This window comes from Cebidichthys violaceus, unplaced genomic scaffold (assembly GCF_023349555.1).
Source record: "Cebidichthys violaceus isolate CVI_PGR_0920_01 unplaced genomic scaffold, fCebVio1.0.p SCAF_44, whole genome shotgun sequence".
Lineage (NCBI taxonomy): Eukaryota > Metazoa > Chordata > Actinopteri > Perciformes > Stichaeidae > Cebidichthys > Cebidichthys violaceus.
Window position 1 is genome coordinate 1,635,848 of NW_027176639.1, and position 19,436 is coordinate 1,655,283.

At 47.3% G+C, this 19,436-nt stretch overlaps 3 protein-coding genes across 3 annotated transcripts; all 3 read right to left on the bottom strand.

Moving 5' to 3' along the window:
• Window positions 1-147: 147 nt before the first annotated feature.
• syngr2b (synaptogyrin 2b) lies at window positions 148-6,209 on the bottom strand. The gene is made up of 4 exons (XM_068729078.1): window positions 5,966-6,209; window positions 3,441-3,678; window positions 2,662-2,798; window positions 148-1,988 (listed from the first exon to the last, which is right to left on the bottom strand). The coding sequence occupies exons 1-4, from the start codon at window positions 6,074-6,076 to the stop codon at window positions 1,746-1,748; spliced, it is 729 nt and encodes a 242-aa protein (XP_068585179.1). The 5' UTR covers window positions 6,077-6,209; the 3' UTR covers window positions 148-1,745.
• Window positions 6,210-6,374: 165 nt separating this feature from the next.
• si:dkey-93h22.7 (basement membrane-specific heparan sulfate proteoglycan core protein) lies at window positions 6,375-13,124 on the bottom strand. Its single transcript, XM_068728881.1, has 20 exons — window positions 12,987-13,124; window positions 12,866-12,892; window positions 12,435-12,716; window positions 12,022-12,318; window positions 11,632-11,904; window positions 11,196-11,528; window positions 10,684-10,794; window positions 9,802-9,906; window positions 9,695-9,721; window positions 9,478-9,604; window positions 9,219-9,394; window positions 8,888-9,074; window positions 8,419-8,519; window positions 8,071-8,343; window positions 7,683-7,988; window positions 7,502-7,603; window positions 7,387-7,414; window positions 7,050-7,098; window positions 6,599-6,664; window positions 6,375-6,512 (listed from the first exon to the last, which is right to left on the bottom strand). Exons 1-20 carry the CDS (start codon window positions 13,030-13,032, stop codon window positions 6,429-6,431), a joined length of 3,000 nt encoding a protein of 999 aa, XP_068584982.1. The 5' UTR covers window positions 13,033-13,124; the 3' UTR covers window positions 6,375-6,428.
• Window positions 13,125-13,226: 102 nt separating this feature from the next.
• Window positions 13,227-18,349, bottom strand: tmc8 (transmembrane channel-like 8). Its single transcript, XM_068729077.1, has 16 exons — window positions 18,181-18,349; window positions 17,433-17,682; window positions 17,163-17,311; window positions 16,899-17,033; window positions 16,753-16,805; window positions 16,533-16,672; window positions 16,290-16,437; window positions 15,902-16,066; window positions 15,671-15,822; window positions 15,503-15,578; window positions 15,315-15,424; window positions 14,970-15,156; window positions 14,426-14,583; window positions 14,138-14,281; window positions 13,843-13,921; window positions 13,227-13,697 (listed from the first exon to the last, which is right to left on the bottom strand). The coding sequence occupies exons 1-16, from the start codon at window positions 18,221-18,223 to the stop codon at window positions 13,560-13,562; spliced, it is 2,127 nt and encodes a 708-aa protein (XP_068585178.1). The 5' UTR covers window positions 18,224-18,349; the 3' UTR covers window positions 13,227-13,559.
• Window positions 18,350-19,436: the final 1,087 nt, after the last annotated feature.

Below are 19,436 nucleotides of genomic sequence, written 5' to 3' on the forward strand. Positions count from 1 at the left end.
ACTCTATCATCCCGTCGGTGTGAAAGCTGTGATACTGCAGCGCAGCACAGATGCAACCATAACCTTAAAATAAGTGAACATCCTGTGAATGACCGGTGGCAGCTTAACGACCGTCAGAAGAAAACAGAAAACAACCAAAGTGACAAAGACTTTCACCAGATTTTATAAAACAGTTGAAATCACAGATCATCCAGCCGTACAGCTCCAACATGGATCTTAATCAAATCTAACTTAGAATTTACAAAACACCAAATTATTCAACTTTGCAAAAATGTCACATGCACCACAAAATCTGATTACCTTGTTACCATAACAACGCTGTATTTGGACGGTAAATCTAGAGGCACGCTTTAGAGATCGTCGGGTGATTTTAAGTGTAATGAGCTGCAGATGGACTCATTGATTTTAACCCTGAGGAGCAGATCTAGCTGCTTCTCCAGAGCCTCAAAATCAGCCTTTGCAATAATAATAAAAAAAAACCCACAAGTGCAGCTGTGATGCACCGCTTACCTTTAATATTTAATCATGACTAATGATCAGAAGTGTTTCAGCAAGTTGTTCATGTGTTTTCTATTAATCATCAATGTGTTCTACAAACGTCTTCAATGTGGGACCACAATAGCATGTTTACATATATATATATTATTATATAACAGTCATTTGCAGATCTAGAGTCAGTTTAAATCATAATCTATGGTGACCTCATCACTTTAGCTGTACTACAGCAGCCGGACCGTCGGGCACCAAGCGGTCCAATGAAAGGAGTTTCATTGTAAGCGGCGCCGGCTGAGTCGTTAACTCGTCGTTAACTCGTCATTGGTAAAGCTGCTGCAGTCGACCTCCAACGGTTTAGATTGAGAAGCCTGTAAACAGGAGACGCACATCTTAAAGGGAGCGTCTCTGCTGGTTAATGAGTTACTCTCCAGTTAGAGGACTAACCTGTTCAATCAGTGCAGTTATCTACATCCTCCTCCCTCCTGTCTCTGAACCACACGTTTAAGGATCGACACAGACTATGAACGTCCGGTAAACGCCTCTACAGACTGGCACCAGTAACCCACTGTTAACTAGGTCTATCTGCAATGATCGGAGGTTAACAAATGGAGGGTTTATGTCTTAAAGAACTCTCCCTCAGGGGTGATTTTTGTGGTTTTATGGCTACGGAACATGACTGCACAATCTGTACAGAACCCACGTGTTACAACAACAAACACAACCTAAATCACAGGGGGACATTTGGCTTTATAGTGGTCTTTTCCCACCGTCATTGAACACATCCTGAAACATCCACTTTAAACCAAACAAGCAAAGAAAATAAGGCACACAGAACCGTTAAAATGGCAGCTTTGTAAGGTGAAATCTATGTACAAATGCAGATTCTCAGGTTCCACCAGAGAGCAAAGAGGAACACATTCTTCACACCGTCACGTTACACGTCACCTTTGACCTCCTGGGTACATTCTCTCTACCTCTCCCCATCGGGATCAGCCCACTTGAGGTAAAGAGTAGCGTCCTAGCACACAGGGTTAAAGGTCAGATAGTCGACAGTCAGCCTGACGTCTTCACATCCGACCCGTTGACGTAAACGCAGTGTCCCTCGTCTCTAACTTGCAGTTGCACTGCGCAGGAAACGTGTGTTGAATCAAATGTAAAACCACATCGATGTGATGCAGCTCTGGGCCCGTGCAGTGCAACAACAATCGGTGTACCGGCGGACGACCCGGTCCGCGTGACCTCCCCTCGTCTCAGTAGTTGGGCGGCTGGTAGTCGGCGTCTCCTTGCGGCTGGGGGTTTGGCTGCACGTCGGCCGCGTTGCTGGGGTAGGCGTTGTAGGTGGTCGGGGTGTAGGTAGTGGGGTTGTAGGAGGTGGGGGCGTAGGTCGGAGGGTAGGGGGCGTGGTGGTCTGCTTGTGGCTCCGTGTAGGTCGGGATGGTCACTTCATTCACGCCGCGGCGGAAACGAACCAACGCAAAGTAGGTCAGGAGCCCCTGAGTGAAATAAAAGGTTATTATAGTATTTCTATAAATAACTCTTATTTTACAGTATTCATGAGGATGTTTCACATCTTTACTTTTTCACTGATTGATGCATTTCTCTCAGCTTCTAACTGAACTGGTTTCACTGTCAGAGACCGGAGACAATCCACCACCCTGACATTCAGCCGGTCCATGCCTCACATCATTGACCATGTGTGATGTGTGCTAATGAGGCTTAATGCAGTTTGTCTTCTGAATGGCGCATTCAAGTGACGGTGGGAGACTCCAACACCCTGACGATGACGTGTCCAGAAGACTAACGTGTGCTATTTGCTCTCAGCTATCATTGTAACTTAGGGGTAATAGAAGTGTTACACCAGATGGAATAACTGGAGTATAGTTTCTGTTCAGCAGCCGACTCTGAAGCATCAAATGTCGGAGGTTCCCACCAGTAATTGAACGCACCGTCCTGGAGGACTTTTACAAACAATATGCGACTTCATGTGTTATTACGCAGAAGTCTGACAGGAAGTACTAAACAATAATGAATGAAGTCTGTTCAGCAGATTTAAAGTCACGTTGTTGTACCTGAATAGCATGAACTGAAGTCAGCGGACGCTTTAAAGGACTCATTTTACAACTTGTGAAATATGTGCATTATCTTTCTTGCAGAGAATCAGCTCACCCATGTGGCGATAGAGAAGAAGGAGAAGGCCACCGTGGCTCGCGCCGCGTCCTGCGGGACACCGTTGATGTCGTGACTTTTAGCCCACTGACTGGCCAACAGGCAGAAACAAACGAACCAAAGGAAGCTCCACGCCCCTGTGAAACACAATTATGAATTATTGTTCCTCCTCACTGCATGAAAAGGTATCAAAGCTGTGAAAACATGGATTTGAAAATGTAACTCGTGTGAAAAACATTCTAGAAACAATGTGGAGTGAAAACAAAGGGCTCTGCTGTGGCCATCTGCTCAAATGACCACGAGCTGCTCCTCTAACCACCACTTCTTTGTTTGCTCGAAGAATGGCCGACTGTGAGCCGCGGCATGTGCAGCCGATGTTGCTCCCGTGTGCACCGATGAGTAACACGCGCCAGTATACGTCAGGGAAGAGGCAGCGGTCTGTCACTCACTACGCCAACTCTCAAGAGGCGTTCTGAACAGACACGTTGATACATCATCACCTGATTAAGATGATATGTGGTGAACGGCTTAGCAAATATTAGCTTATTTTAACATGAGGAACGGAGCAACATTAGCATTCTTTTGGAGTCGGTTGTGGGAAATGTGTTCTCTCTTTTAGCTCTGGTTTTACCAGTTTTATCAGTGAAGCTGTGAATGAGCTAAAATAAGACAAACACTGCAAACTACACACTCTGTTAATGTGGGTTAATCACTACTTTACATTACACAGTCATTTGATCCACCGTTAATATAAAATATGAATTAATAGAGACGCTCACCTGAGAATCCCAGGTCCGCCATGACGGCGTACTTCCTCTCCTGTGCGTTGCTCATAAAAGGCAAGTAGACGTCCAACACCAGGAAGGCAACGCAGGCCAGGAAGGCAATCACCCCGATGCCGATAGCGTAGTGACACGCCGAGTCGTTCTGGTTGAAGATGCACTTCGCCTCGGGGTTGTGGACAGAGTTGATGTATCCCTCTGTTGTGATGGAAGCGAACACCACCAGGGCGAAGATCTACATTGAATCAGCGACAAGAAGAAGAAGAAGGCCTTCAGTGATCTGCGTCTCGTTGAAGGAACAAAGCACCGGCTTCTCCAGTTTATCCATTAACTTCACGTTGCATACTTCACAGTCCTGAAGGTCACGTTTGTGTTGAGGCTCATTTGGAAATCTACAAGCAGAGAACTGAAGCCTTATTCAAATCAGGAGCTGTCACAAAATCAACCACAGAAGAAGAATACAACTGTGGCTGTAACGCAAAGAATATGTCATTTCAGATTTGTTTTGTTTTGCTTACTATTCATGAGGAGTTTCTTGAACGCATCGACCAAAGAGAGTTTTGTCACGTAACAACTTTTGCAAAGATCCTCAGGTGGAGAACTGAAAGCAAACTTTCCAGAAGACATCAGTAGAGAAGAGGTCTGTTGCTGTCTCCTCCGGTTACCCACCTAACCATGTGACCTACTTCTGAGTGCAGCTGCCTGCCATGTGACTCCAGAGACGCCACAAACTCCACCAACAACACACTCATGATGAGCCGGGCAGCAGGATAGAGAGGGACCGTTTGACCGGTGGGAAGCAGGACGAGGTGAGAGGGGAAACAGACCGCAAGCCTGCTGACGGGACGACACGAAAAGGACCGAAACACTAGCAGAAGACATCAGGGAAGTGAATGTGGGGAGTTCCAAAACACGAGACAGAGGGATCGTTAGTGGAGCAGACAACAACAAAGTGTTTGTGTGAGTGACAGATGCCATTAAGCTGCACAAATAACACACACACACACACACACACACACACACACACACACACACACACACACACACACACACACACACACACACACACACACACACACTCCTCCTGATGACCTGTGTTTACACCATGAAGTGAAACATCTACCTGAAATGTTCTGTTTCACATGTGACAGTCCATCAGAACAGCAGCGTCGGACAAGGTGGAGTGATTTGATTCAAGCCCCTCTACGCAGACATTGCATGTTCCCAGGAGCAGGTGTGATGCATTATGGGACCTGTAGGCAGCGTTACAGACCGAACAATCCTCTCTTGTGTCATAGGTGCAGGATTAGAATCACCAGAGATACATGGCGATGTAGCCAGTGTGAATTTGAGATGAGGTGACCACAGCTGAACTTACGTGTGTGTGTGTGTGTGTGTGTGTGTGTGTGTGTGTGTGTGTGTGTGTGTGTGGAGGAGGAGAGCGAGGGCCAACGGGGGAGAGGTATCACCTTACCTGCCCATCAGCCCCTGTTTACCAGTGACACACATACTCTCACATACATTTTCACAAACATATAAACAGTCGCGGAAGCCAAGGGCACATTCTGTCCTCTGGCCTCATCTAGCTGGACAACACAGACCGGGTGAAGCTGTGCGTCTTCTCCCTGCATGTGCATTAGCTAGAGGCCTGAGGAACAGCGTACGCTCCATGAACCAAGTAAAAGGAAATCAACGAGGTCTCCGTAATCTTGGACACGAGTCTGAGGGGAGAAGACAGCAGTCAGGACCAACTAAACTCTCTAAATGAGGATCCAGGGGGGTGTTCAAGGACTTCAGATCCTGTGCGCTTACAAACACGCAGGGTTGGACAACAATACGTTTCATCGCACAACCTGTCTGGTTACAAGTCATTTCGGACTTTCCAGAGCAGTGTCTCAACCACGAAAACAAATATTTGCCACAACATTTGCCTAGCAACAGGTGATCAGCAGACACAACTTCACAGAACTTTCCTTGGCACATGAAACCCCCTCTTTATGCAAATAGACGTTGTGCGTAAAACCCTAAACTACTAATATTACATGTATCCATTTAAATACATTCAGTGGTGTAGCAGAACGTCTTTATATATATATATATATATATATATATATATATATATATATATATATATATATATATATATATATATATATATATATATATGTGACCAGCTCCAGTGTTACAGACTGCAGAGATCTCGATCAAACCCCCTGTAGTGGGTCCAGTTGGTGTTTTGCTTCAGTGTCTCACAGTTTTCGGTCTTTTGTCCTCTGACAGCAGTGTTGACCTGCGCTGTCGCGAGCTGCTGTCACACACCAGCTGCGTGCAACGCGACGCCCCGCACAGACGCCGCACACAGCAGCCTGTTGTTCCGCCAACTCGAGTAGAAATGGAGCTTTTAACGCAGTTTACGCGCTCCAGGCCACCTGCTCACGAGCCGTGTTGGATGTGACTTCCGTGTCTTTTTAACCTTTGAACACGCGCTGGTAAACCTCTCCACACCCACACAGCCCACTCACCCAACTGAGGATCCGCACGATGGTCTGCGGCTGTCGGACAAACTTGAAGAAGTCGAAGCCTCCTCCCGCGAGCGAAGCCCCGTACGCACTCGCGCCGCCCGTCTCCTCCATGTTTCTCTCCCGTTCCACAGGTTCTCCGGAGCTCACCGCGAGGTTTCTCTTTTTCTCTCCGCCGACCTGACAGGACAGCCCGCTAAACTAAAGTAAACTAACGCTGTCACCTCCTGTCGAGCTGCTTCTCCAGACGAAGAGCAGCGGCACCCAGAGGAGCTGCTGCGCGTCAGAGGGGCGGAGTTGGGCGGTTAGGAGCCCGGAAACGCGATCATGAGTGACTCTTATCGTTCTGTTTTAACCACCACACATACTTTAAAGAGAACGCATCACACTGATCAGACGTGACAGCACAGAGGACCACGAGCAGATGTTTATTCAACCACAACAGCCGTATGAACACTTTGAACCCTCAGAACCCCTCAACTGCTTCATCCTCCAACGTCTTCTTCTCCTCCTCAATGTGGGGCCATTCATCTACGGAGGCCTCAGATGCCTGAAGAGAGAACATATCATACTTATACAATAAATAACTGGTTCACAGATTGATTCATTTCATGATGAAGTCATTCAGTTTCTAACCTGATCAAATTCACCACCTCTGGCCATTGTCACTAACTCAGCATCTTCATTGTACTCTGACAAATCCTGTGAGGAGAGAGAGACAGAGAGAGAGAGAGAGAGAGAGAGAGGGAGAGAGAGAGGGAGAGAGAGAGAGAGAGAGAGGGAGAGAGAGACAGAGAGGGAGAGAGAGAGAGAGAGAGAGAGGGAGAGAGAGAGAGAGAGACAGAGAGGGAGAGAGAGAGAGAGAGAGAGAGAGAGGGAGAGAGAGAGAGAGAGAGAGGGAGAGAGAGACAGAGAGAGAGAGAGAGAGACAGAGAGGGAGAGAGAGAGAGATCTCTGTGTCACGGTGCAGTGTTCATCCTAATGTGTTCATCCAGTGTTTGATAGTGGAAGTGTCTCATGTGAGAGTGGATGAATGGAGGAAGTGAACGTCCTTTGAAGACGGAGAGGCTCAGAAACGTTGACTAACCAGCTCTCCCTCATACGCAGCTTCCATTCCCTTCATCTCCAAACTCAGCCTGAGAGGAGAAAAGGTGCAGTTGAACACATTTGTACAGTTGCAATAGCATGAATGAATGAATGAATGAATGTGATGTTGTTTCTGGGACCATGAACAAAGAAAACGTAGATGAACCGGATTCTAAATGATCTGATGATGTTTTTGGACCTTTGCATGAAAGCTGCTGCCATGGTTTTACGACGCACAACATGGAGCACTCTCTTCCCCGTGGCACTGTCCATTGTTTCTTTTAATTTGCAGGTGGATGAACTGTTTAAGGTGTCAGAGAAACAGAGAGATAACTCACAGAGACCGTCCTCCATGCTGACTTCGCCCTGCAACAAGAGTAAAGAAACAAGATGGATTCTCAGCAGCACTAAGGAGGTAGCTGCACCGAATCAGAACAGGACTCCGAAACTCACTGAACATTACTCCAACCAAACAACAGATAGAGACCAGGACCACCAGGAAGGTGAAACATCCAAAGACCACCGCCACCACCGAGACGGGGAGACGATGCAGCGCTGGAGGAGCAGGAAGAAGAAGAGGAGATGAAACCAGCTCTCAGCGGTCTTCAGAATGTGTTAACCTGACTCAAACTACCTTCTTTATCCAAATACTGCCAATTGCTTCTAATGGAGCTGCTGTTGTCGAAGCTGTCTGACACTTCACAGTGGTACGTTCCAGCGCTGCGCCTCCCTACAGACAGCAGGAGCATGGACTGTTCTGGAGGCTGGTTGACCACGTAGTAGAAGCTTCCTCTGTCATGTAGGAGGGTGTTGTTGAGGAACCACTGGTACCGAGGAAGAGATCCCTTCGCTGCCTTGCAGTAGAACTTCAGGCCGATCACGGCGTAGTTTTCTCCGACGTCATAGTCGTAATGCATCGTCACAGGCCCGCCTACCGGGACTGTTGGAGACGTTATGGATCAGAAAGAGGCATCGTGGACAAACATTAGAAGAAAGCAGCGTTATGTCAGCAGTTCACATACCAACTTCCAGGGGAATCCATTGACTGAATTCGGTCCGGTCTCCATTGTTTGCCTGGCACTGGAGCCATCCCAAGTGCTGGCCCAAGACCAGTGGAACCTTAAATATCGCGTTTCTCTCTTTGATCGTTATATTGGCAACCAAGTCTGTCCTGTTGTACAGCGAAAAGGTGACGGGCGGAGTCCCTCTGGTTGACTGACAGGTGACCTCGGCAGAATACTTAAAGGAATCTTCCTTTAACACGGTGAAGGAGACGTCAGGGGCTGACACCACGTCTGAGGGAGAAGGTAATGTTGCTCAATGACACATTTAAACACGTTGAACCTGAGAGGTCGTGCGTGGCAGCTGACCTTTGACAGTGATCATAACGTCAGAGCTGGAGTTGAAGATTGTTTCGTTGAAGTGGTTGCTGGCGACACACGTATAGGATCCGCTGTCTTCAGAAGTAGTTCTGAGGATGAAACAGATCATCATCGTTAACTTATTACTCCTTCAGTTACGACATGTCCAGAGGCTGGACCCCGTGACGAAGGACTTCTCTCTCAGACAGCGTTGAACAAGTGTGTGTTGAGCAAAATGAGTCAGAGAACACAGGAACTTGCTTAATCAAAAGCTGCAACACTTTCCAGCATTTCAGCCCGTTTTTACCTACTCCTTTAATAATACTTTGCTACTACTACTACTACTACTACTACTACTACTACTACTACTCTGTGCCTGTTATTTACACATTGTATGCTCTATCACAAGGCAACCACCCCTAGGGCCCCAGCTTTATGTTTGCACCAGTGCATTCAGCTGCTCACACCACCGACTGACCTGTCGATCAGGAGAGTGTTATCTGCAGCATGGTGGAGAGGCGACTGAGGGACCAGCTGACCGTTCAGCAGCCACTTGTAGGAGACATGGTTTCCAGCGATGAGTTCACAGTGTAGCTCCAGTGTCTGCCCCTCAAAGAAGTCCATTGGACCGGATCTAACAGCAATCTCTGCACCCTTCACTGGCTCTGCAGGACGGATACACAGCAACAGACTGAGATCCTGGTCTTCTTTCAAACCAGCAAGAAAGTAAAACACCTTTTGGTGTCCGAATACGATTTGGATGTAATGCATTTGACATGCATTACAGCCATGGTAAGAAAGAAACTCACCGACAACCTTCAGGTAGTGTGTGTCGCTGACAGTGGGCTCTATGTTAGAGTTGTTTTGAGCCCTGGCCACACACTCCAGGCCGCCCTCATGGTATGGTTTGATTACCATGGGTATTGTTCCAACCTCCCCATTCAGGGAGGTGAACTCGCCCAACAACTTGTCCCGGTTATCCTTCCTAAAGGTTGATCATTAGAGGGGTTTTCTGTCACTTAATGCATTCTAATGCAGTGGTTAGATGTCATGTGAGCACATACTCACTTGAATAACTGCAGCAGGATAGTTTCATTATCGGGGTAGACTTTCAGTTCACACTGAAACTCTACAACTCTTTTCACCAAAGCTTCTGAAGGGCCAATCACTTCTGGACGCCCCAGAATGGACCAGCCTATCAAAAACACAAGTGAAACAAAACTGCACAAAAAGAATCAAGAGCTACACAAACATGCACTGACACACATGCAAACATAGAACTTACTGCTCCCCTTGCTGCAGATGCAAAACCCTGCAGAGAGGAAGAAGAAATCAAACAAGAGCTTTGTGTTGTGAAATGTTCTGCGGTGCAGTTTGTGTTGAGCAGCTCACCCAGCAGGACCACGAAGAGGGAAGCAGACATTGTTGAAGAACAGTCGTTAATAAAAGTACGAACTTTAAATATGGCTACGCTACGCCGCGCTACGCAGAAGGTTTAACAGGCTGGAATGGAGGGTTGAGGCACCGCTGGTGAAAAACGTGCAAATAACTGATAGTGATGCACTAACCCCTCCCTGCAGCCCCCCCCCCCCCTCATAACATCATAAGATCAAATAACTTACTCAGAACTGTTTCGTCATATTTTGTTTCAGAACAACATAACTCAGAGGATGTGACGGTGTGATAAAGCTTCATTTATTTCATTGGTTTCATTGAAACAAGAAGACCAACAACAGGACATCAGCTGACATGTTTATTATTATTCATATACAGTAGTTTTGCCTTGAATATAATCTCTCACTCTTTTTTTTTATCAGCAACTTGGCGGCTGAGGAAAAAGACATCACTGCTGAATCTGCAGAACAATATAGCTGCAGATTTCTATCAATTTGCACGAAGAGGTGATTGAAATGACGAGAGGTGCAGATCCTGTGTCACGCTGTGATCTGGGTCAGAGAGGAGAGAGAGAACAGTCACCACGTCTTCTCGTTTATGGGTCAAATCATTTCTCGTATTATTAAAAACAAAACAATAACTTCACTCCAGTGTACAGAGATGGTCAATAACGTTGCTGTGCACTTCATGGCTGCGTAGTTCTTTCCAGAAAACGTCAGTATGTCACTGATTCTAAAGCATTGTGCTTACATGAGCCTCTGTACCTGATTATTACCTGACATGAGCTTGGAGAGAAATGAGAGGTGAAGACATAAGAGCAATTGAAACAGATTGAGTTACACATTTCCAGTGGACACACACACACACACACACACACACCTTGCTTGTGGTCAAACATCTTGTACACACAGCCTACAGCCACTGCCAACGTCAGAAAAAGGAGGCAGCAGAAGGTTATGGTGAGGACCTCTATGGTGGTCAGGAACACCTCTGTGGAAGAGAAGGGACAAAGCAAATGAAGCGTTACGTACTGTAGAGGCCGGACGGAAGGCGTTCAAATACACGACGTGTGCTCTTTACTTGGTGGTGTTTCAGTGGAGGATGTTGCTGCAGGCAAGGAGTTAAGGCTCCTGTCTGATCAAGAGTAAAACGTGTGACTGAAGAGCAACTACTCCCCACACAGAGAGGACATTTATAAATGAGTCCGTACCCATAAAAGAACAAGTTGTTTCTATACAAACTCGTTGCTTAGTGAGCGTTGGAGGTGTTTGGTAGGCAGATTTCATGACTTTTGGACATAACCAGACTAGCTATTTCCCCCTGTTTCCAGTCTTAATGCTAAGCTAAGCTACAGCTGACTGTAGCTTATCTACTGGACTTGATGTTTTCACCTGTGGCTCGGACCAGCACGGCTGGGCTCTCCACCCAGGACCCGGAGTCATTGTAGCTGTCCCTGGCCCTGCAGCGGTAATACCCAGACTCCTCCGGGCCAAGCTTGGCCAGAACGAGGGTCCGTCGACAGTCAGTCAGGGCACCGTGATACAGGACGGGGGGGATAGCGGAGTCCACGTCCGTCTCAGAGGGAAGGCCAGAGTTGTTCAAGAGCCAAGAGACGAGAGGGAAGGTTCCTCTGCTGACTTGGCAGCTCAGCTTGGCAGCAGTCAGCCTGGAGTCAGCACTGTAGAGATATTCAACTTCCACTTTCACATCACCTCCGACCGGCACTGGACGAACGAAGGGGGGGGGGGGGGGGGGCAGAAAGACTAATGAAGAGCAGAAGGACAGGTCAGCAATCACAACAAGACATATTGAAGACATAGTTCATACCCATTTCCAGAGTCACAGGCTCACTCATCAACTCCTGCACTTCAGTCTTCACCCGACATCGAGCGACGGCCGTGTGCTGCCCGGGTTCCACGGGGACGGGGAACCAGGCCACGAGGGACTGAGCAGCTGTGACGGATCCCACTTCTGTGTCGTCTACTGAAAGAGAGATGTTGACCGGAGGACTCCCTCTGGTTGACCAGCACGTCACGTTGCCACGGCGGCTGCCTCCCTCTTTGGAGATGGAGAACGAGATTCTTGGTTTTGAAACGTAGACTGGTGGAGGAATGAAGAGGGGAGAAGTCGGGGACAGGATGACCGGAATACGTTAGACTGGAGTGAAAACACACACAAGCAACATTTCAGGCAGGTGTCGTTTTTTGTGGCACACACCTTTGACTGTCACCTGGACCTCAGAGCTGCTGGAAAACCTCCTGGTGTCCTGCACCCTGGACCAAGCCATGCAATAATAGTAGCCCGCATGCTCTGGAGCCACCTTCCCCATCACCAGCTTGTTCCCAGTGAGGAGAACCAGGGGAGAGGTTGACGAAGTCACTTCCGTCCTGTTGAAAAACCAGGTGTAGAAAAGGTGGGAACCCTTTGCGACGCTGCAGCTCAGTTCAATGCGTGACCCCTCGTATGCGACGGGGGGGAAGGGTTCAGAAGTCACTCTGGTGTTTGATGCTGGAGCTACAGGTTGGCGAAGGATGGGTGGTTAGGGAGGTGAGACAGAGGTCAAGTTTGGGAGTGTCTCCCGTTATTGAAGCTGTGACAGGATGAATGCTCTCTCTGTGTTTGTTACTCACTGACTACGGTCAGCTTGATGCTGTTGCTGACTGCCGTGCTTCCTCGCGTCGTCGCCTTGCAGCGGTACGACCCCTCCATCGTTGCAGCAACCTTCAGGTAGAATGAGGCCGTTTGGTCCTCTTGGAGATCAGCGACCGTGGCGACGAGGACGCTCCCGTTCCTGATCAGCTCATAGGTGACCGGCAGAGAGGAGTTGGGTGCAACGCAGCGGAAAGCCGCCCTCGAGCCGACGTAAGCCACGTCAGGACCGGTCAGCACCGGGAGAAGAGGGAGCGATCCACCTGAAGAGAGACGGTGAGCACTGACATTTAACCATAACACGCTTTAAAGAGAGTGAGCGGGTACAGACACACATTATTTCAGCTTTTAAGATCAAAACATAACATCTGAAAAGTTCTGAACCAACAAAGCTCCACTTTAACAAACTTACTTATACTGATGAAGAAAGTTGCCAGAGCTGAAAAAACAACCACACATTGTTGTGAGAATATGAATGAATGACTCAAACGATTCATTCATGTTGACGTTTTAAACTCTGTTGGTTAACTCACCCAGCAAAGCTAAAGTTTGAAGGTTCTTCATGACAGAGCTCCGCATTTATCTTTGACATGGTTTCTCCATCGCGTCGTTCAGCGTCTGCGTGTGTGTGTGTGTGTGTGTGTGTGTGTGTGTGTGTGTGTGTGTGTGGATCCGTATGATGCTGTTAAAGCTAAGGGTGTTACACACGTGTTGCAGCTAGATAACATATGAGGCTGCGTGTTAGGTTGTGTTTTGAGTGCGACACATGAAGCTTAAAGATGCACAAAGATTTAATGAGCAGGATGTTTGAAAGTCACGTACAGTTCATTGAATTCAGGTAAAGAAACAAAACGTGGTAAAATGATCATCGTATCAATGAGGATAAAATGATAGTGATATGCATAAATTAATACTTTACCAAAATAAAAGTTCAATCAAATCTTTAATTCCCCCAGAAATGATTTAGAGAATGCATCATAAGAAGGTTAAAGTAAAGAGGCCTCCGCCCAGCTGTGGTTTCCTAAAAGCACGGCTTTATATTTAAGCTTTAAACTATATTTAAGTCTGCGGATGGACGGGCCGGACGGCTTGGGGACTTTAATCAGTTAGTATGCCTGAGGTGGACGGGTGGGGGAGGGTGGGACGTCCTCTCCGACGGCTGCAGGACAGACTCTGTGGGGTTTCCTCTGACGTCTGAGCACCGTGGCGTGCTGTTTAACCAGGAAACGCTTATCTGAGCTGCTCTGTGGGACGAAACACACACAGATGTATCGGCACAGCGTGAACACAGAGAGACTGGAAGAGCACAACACACCAGACAAATCAACTGCAGCAGCTCAAACATGTGCTTTCTGCGTCTAATGTGTAGGTAAGTGTTTGATGACCTACCATAACCAGCATGTCTTTCAGTCTCTCGATGGCCTTCTGATTGGCTCGTCCCCGTGACACATACGAGGTTAGGATTATACTGAGGAGCAGAATCAAGACGAGGTGAGGAGACAGGACCGCACTTCTAGTTTTAAAAGAAGATTATCACTTCTACACAACATGTTTGCTGCTGCACGCTCAGAGCTTCTCGTTTCCCCTTTTTCATGTAGCTTTGACTTGTTTTCCTTCAAACTGGAGAAACTCCTCCCCCTGCAGATACAGAGCCGGTGTTTACGTGGACCTGCTGCATACGTACATCTCAGCGAGTATGAGCGGCAGGGCGAAGGCCTCCGAGGTCAGGTAGCGGAGCGTTTTCTGTGCCGGGGCCGGCAGGCTGTTCACACACACTCCTGTCACGTTAAACACCGTCTGTCCATTTCCAAACGGACCACAGGAGGACCTGGGTAGAAACAGGAGGACACATTGGGGAAATGAATGTTCCTTCTAGTGCTAACAAGATACAGGAACAAGACACGCTTTTAAATGTTGACAGTATGGACCCATTTCTTCCTGCTATAAGTCAAAATGAGAGTAAAATAAATACATGTTTCCTTCTGGTGAGGCTTCTTGCTGGTAAAGGTTGAAGCCCAGCGTGGTTGCAGACATCAGGAGGCCAAGCAGCAACATGAAGTGGAATAAAACGGAGGAGCTGGAGCCTCGAAACATCCTCTGCTCTGCCGCACAGCACCGCAGCACCGTGAACTGAACACAGGGATAGAGGGACGCACATCGCTGGTAAATGTTCATAAACATGACGTCAGCAGCACTTCTTGATCACAACGTCTAATCATAAAATAGAGAATTTGAATAAAAACTGTTAAAGCTATTTAACTTCCAGACCATTCCAGGTCAAATCTCTGGAATGTGTATTCATCTCATAGTAACCATCATGCACTGTTGTTCAGTAATGCTTTGGTTCTTTTTTTCAACCTGTTTATTTCATTATCTGAATGCGTTTTCTAGATTGGTTTCGTTTCATTTGTTGAAGTATTAATATTTAGTTCATTTACAGGATGCTAGACTGGATTTAAGAGACACAAAGAGAGAGTGACGGTTGGACGGTCCATAACGCTCACGTCCCAGACAACCTTTTGGATGTAGAAGGTGACCATCAGTGTGACAGCTCCTATCAGAGGCAGCAGAGGGCAGTAGTAGACTCCCACCCAGGACACCGTCTGACTGTACACCAGATCCAACACTTTGAAAGGGATCAGGAAGCGCTGATTCCCCAACAGCCGGGCCAGCAAGGATGAGGGGTACGTCTCCTGCAGCAGCCTGTCAGTCAGAGGAGAGCTCATGAATCTTAACAACATACTAGCTGAGCTTCATTCTTTCCCTACATTAGCCAAACTATTCCAAACGGATCGATCTTTCCATTCAAACCACAACGATGACTAAGAGAGAAACAGACTGTTGATCTCAAACAAACCCACTTCCTGGGGTAGTTCAAGAGAAAGGCGTTGCAGAAAGTGGCGAGGAAGTTGAAGATACACAGCTTGTACATCTCTCTACCGAACGTGTTCTCCCTGCAGTGGAAGGGATACTGTAAAAGAAATAAAGATGGAGTAAGAACTCACTCAAAAACATATCAGTCTGCAGGACCTCGAAACATAAACCTCACCTCACTCTGCTGATGCTCTGTTGTGAAGATGAAAAACAGGTAGATCCCCAGCGAGGCCAGCTTCAAGAAGATGCTCCTGAAGAAAAGAGGGTGAACCAGTGCAGATGTGTGTGTGTGTGTGTGTGTGTGTGTGTGTGTGTGTCGGGTTTATCTCCCCGTGCACCTTACCTCACCAGAGTGGCATTGACCTGCATGGTGAAAGAGTAGTCCTCAAAAGATGAGATCTTGCGGAAAATGTGAGGGAGGAGCAGGTTGACAAAGGTGATGGTGATGGGAGGGAGGTACTGGAGGACCAGGCTGACCAGCCAAAAGTGCCCGCTCTGAGGAACACGGTCAGATGTGAAAATCTATTCACCAAATCCAGGACACACCGTGACAACACCAGCATCAGAGCCTCACCTCGTACTGTGAGGTTTTGGTGGCGAAGTAGATGAGGTAGAAGGCTCCGCCCAGCAGGGACAGAACGAGCAGGTTGAGGACAAACCTGAGCAGGTAGAGACGCACCCGCTGTCCAAGAGTCCTCTGAGCCTCCCGCACAGAGAAGCTCTCCTCCTCCAGGAGCAGCTGAGGACGAACAGGAAGAGGAACACCTCTCAACTGTGAGCATCTAGAGCTCTAACTCAATCAAAACATCAGAACAGCAGCACACACACACACACACACACTAAAGCTAGAACCAAACAGTAGAGTTACATTATTTATCTACACATCTTTAAAGCTAAAATGAAGTCATAGATAATATATCTAGAAACTAGAAAGCATCTCAATTGAACTCCATGGACTTCACCTTGAGGTCGTTCCTGATGAAGCTGTGTTTGAGAGAGGCGGCAGCAGGGTCCTGGATGATGAAGTCCCAACCACAGAAGATCTTGTAGCTCACGTTCATACTGTACCGCTTTCCGAGCATCCAGGTGTGCTTGTAGCCCACCGTCGTTCTGTCAGAGACGTTTACAGACTCAATACAGAAGCTTTCTCTGAGATGTTGAGGAACATGGATGTTGAAACGTTTTGATCTTTTGCAGTTACTGACCTACGGACCACCAGGATGAGACTGAGGAAGAGGATGAGGAGGATTCCAGCGAGGTACAGCAGAGGCGTATTCAAGCACTGCAAACTCAGGGAACCACGAGTATAGAAACCGAAGAAGACTGGAGAACGATCCAGGTAGCCCTGCAGAAAGGAGAAGATAGATTATATGAAAGATGTATAAAACATACAGTACACACACACATGAGCAAACAAACCCATACCGATCCCAGGAAGAAATCCAAAACCGAGTCGTTGCCTCCAAACCTCAAAGGCTCTGAAACGTCACAGAGAACAACACAGCGGTGAACATGAAGTCTTCGTTGAGTTGTGGTTGATGCTCTTTAATCTGTCACTACAGGGGACTCACCACTGATGTTGCTCCTGCCATAAAATGTTGTAGGCCCCAGAATGAAGCCCCAGACTAGGGCACAGTGAAGCAGGTTTAAGTAGACCAGATATCTGAGGAACACAAAGTAAGCCTTCACGCCAACTCCAAACCTGCCTGGAACAGATCAGTGAGGGTTAGACCTTCATGGTGAAGTCATCTAGTCACGGTAGTGCACCAGACTGGAAACCAACAGGTGGCAACACGAGTCCTCATAGTCCTTCATCATAACCGGTCATGTCTTACCTTCGATGGTGTGGAGAGTGTGCTGCCATGGCGACAGGCCTGCTAAAGCTCCTCCCATTTGTGCCCAAACCCTCTTCCTGTTGATGCTCTGGCTCCGCCTCCAGGACTCCCAAAAACCAATATTGCTGATTTGCATCTTCCTCCTGTGCCTAATGGAGCAGAGTAGATACGATAGTTCATCAGTGCCTCTTTTGTTTTAACATGTACTTTAAACACGTCACAGCTGAACATTACGCTTTGGAAAAGGAGGTGAAGGATAAGCTCTCCCACCTGGCGTCTCTCTTCCCCTGAAGACACATGACCAGGTTCCTGAGCGGCTGTGTGAACTCCTTGTCTTTGGGTCCTCTGGGCGGGTGGCCATGGCTGATCCTCTCCCCGGCTTCTGGGGCCTCGCAGGCTTCCCAGGGACCCTGTCTGTCCTGCTCTGGCCGGCTGGCCTGGATGCTGGGCAGCTGATCGAATATCTCCGTCTGATAGTACTCACAGGAGTCCGACGACACGGTGGACAGAGTGCTCTCCTCTGTGGTGGGAACAGGTGGACGTAGATCACAGTGCATGTTTACGTTTATTATCTGTGTGGATCTCACCTGGTTTTATTATTGTATTATGAGTAACTGTTGTTGACGTGTGTATTTAAGCAGGTGGATTGTGGGATGCAGCGGATTGGAGCTCAAGACAAAAGTACATCTTATCTGATTTAGTACAAAACAGAGAAATATTTTAAAGTTGGAACCAGGAAATGTTTGACATTTATGCTTAAAAAAGAATCATTCAATTAACATCACCTGTATTTGTATTAGTTTAGTTTTTACACTTTACACGATGTCTTTAAACATCCAGAGAGAACCATGTGTTCTTCTTTTACCTCTATATGTAATATCAGTAGTGTGTGGTTAGCCTATGTATTCAAAATCATAGATCACGGAACACCTTAACGTCTCACACACACACACACACACACACACACACACACACACACACACACACAGACTCATTATTGTAGAATGTTTCTGTTTACCTGACAGGAGTCTCATGAAGTTGACAGCATTGTGCTCCTCCATTATCTTCTTCCTGCACTTCCTCTTTAATAACCTTAAATCTTCAGAATCGAATCTTCTCGCAGGACATTCAACACCAGGCGACACACTTCTCCACCACAGCAGCGACTCAAACTGACAAAAGTTACTTCCGCACTCTGCATCTAAACATCCTGCTTTGCCCCCCCCCCCACCCTACATCAAGGGCCCTCTGAAGTGAAGCCCATGAACGGCTGGTCCGGTGTGAGCGCCGGTCCTGAAGTCCTGCTGGTGCGGCTCACTTTCAGGCAGGTGCAGCAGATGTTTGCTTCACATAGATCGCGTCTCAATTTGACAGCTCACAGGAAATCACATGACAGGATGCAAACACAGGCGTTGCATCGGTGGCTGAAAATATCACAAGTAATTTCACAAGAACAAGAACAACAACTACCCACCATACACAGTGGACTGAACACAAACGAGAACATGCTAGGAGGCAGAACTAGATGAATAACTTTTAATCTCATTTTAATTTGCTGCTGTTCAAGTAGTCTACTGTGGAATGAGTGACAGTGCATTTATAACCTGTTTTCAGGTGACCTCCACTAAGACACAATGTTGAATAAACATTGGGTTTCAAATGAATCTGTGAATTTGAGTATTGAAGGTTATTTGCCATCATTATCACGCATCGCTTTGAGGTGTGTGAAGTCAAAGTTAATCAGGTAATCAATCATCTCCCTCTCTCACATGCTTGACATTAAAGAATGGACCTGATGCCTCACTAGACGGTGTTTCCTCATCTGGAAACCGACGTTTGAATTTACTGTATGAAGTGATGCAGCAGAGAGGCTTTCTCCACCCACTCACACCACAAAGACACTCAAGGCTTCCAGTCAAAACCGTTTACAAAGAAACACGAGTGACGGTATCGTTTCTCAAGAACCCGCTCGACGTGCACAGTTTCAATTATGTTAACGCTCAGACAAGCTCCTGACACCGTCGCCAGCCAGAACATGTGGACACATCAGGTGTGACTTAAAATGTAAAAACATGCTTCTGCACATGTAGCACATGGGTTATGGATGGGTTCAGCACTATTGTTGCTCCGTTAAAGAGGGCTCCGTTCCAGTGACCCAGTGAGCTACCACACACAGTACCAGGACCCTGAAACTGAAGCAGCTCAATGGAATTCAGCCACTTTTCCTCCTTTGACATGTCAGAGTGTTGCTGTTGCTAACATGTTTTTATTGAA

Coding starts and splice junctions, on each gene's coding strand:
- tmc8 (XM_068729077.1), bottom strand. CDS start 18,223: ATGGAGGAGCACAATGCTGTCAACTTCATGAGACTCCTGTCAG. Junction 16,438..16,532: donor CTCATCCTGGTGGTCCGTAG/GTCAGTAACTGC, acceptor CGTCTCTGACAG/AACGACGGTGGGCTACAAGC. Junction 13,922..14,137: donor CCGCTCATACTCGCTGAGAT/GTACGTATGCAG, acceptor TCTGCTCCTCAG/TATAATCCTAACCTCGTATG.
- syngr2b (XM_068729078.1), bottom strand. CDS start 6,076: ATGGAGGAGACGGGCGGCGCGAGTGCGTACGGGGCTTCGCTCGCGGGA. Junction 3,679..5,965: donor TCGTGCGGATCCTCAGTTGG/GTGAGTGGGCTG, acceptor GATTCAATGTAG/ATCTTCGCCCTGGTGGTGTT. Junction 2,799..3,440: donor GGCGGACCTGGGATTCTCAG/GTGAGCGTCTCT, acceptor TGTGTTTCACAG/GGGCGTGGAGCTTCCTTTGG.
- si:dkey-93h22.7 (XM_068728881.1), bottom strand. CDS start 13,032: ATGCGGAGCTCTGTCATGAAGAACCTTCAAACTTTAGCTTTGCTGG. Junction 7,415..7,501: donor TTTGGTTGGAGTAATGTTCA/GTGAGTTTCGGA, acceptor CTCTTGTTGCAG/GGCGAAGTCAGCATGGAGGA. Junction 6,513..6,598: donor GAGGTGGTGAATTTGATCAG/GTTAGAAACTGA, acceptor TTCTCTCTTCAG/GCATCTGAGGCCTCCGTAGA.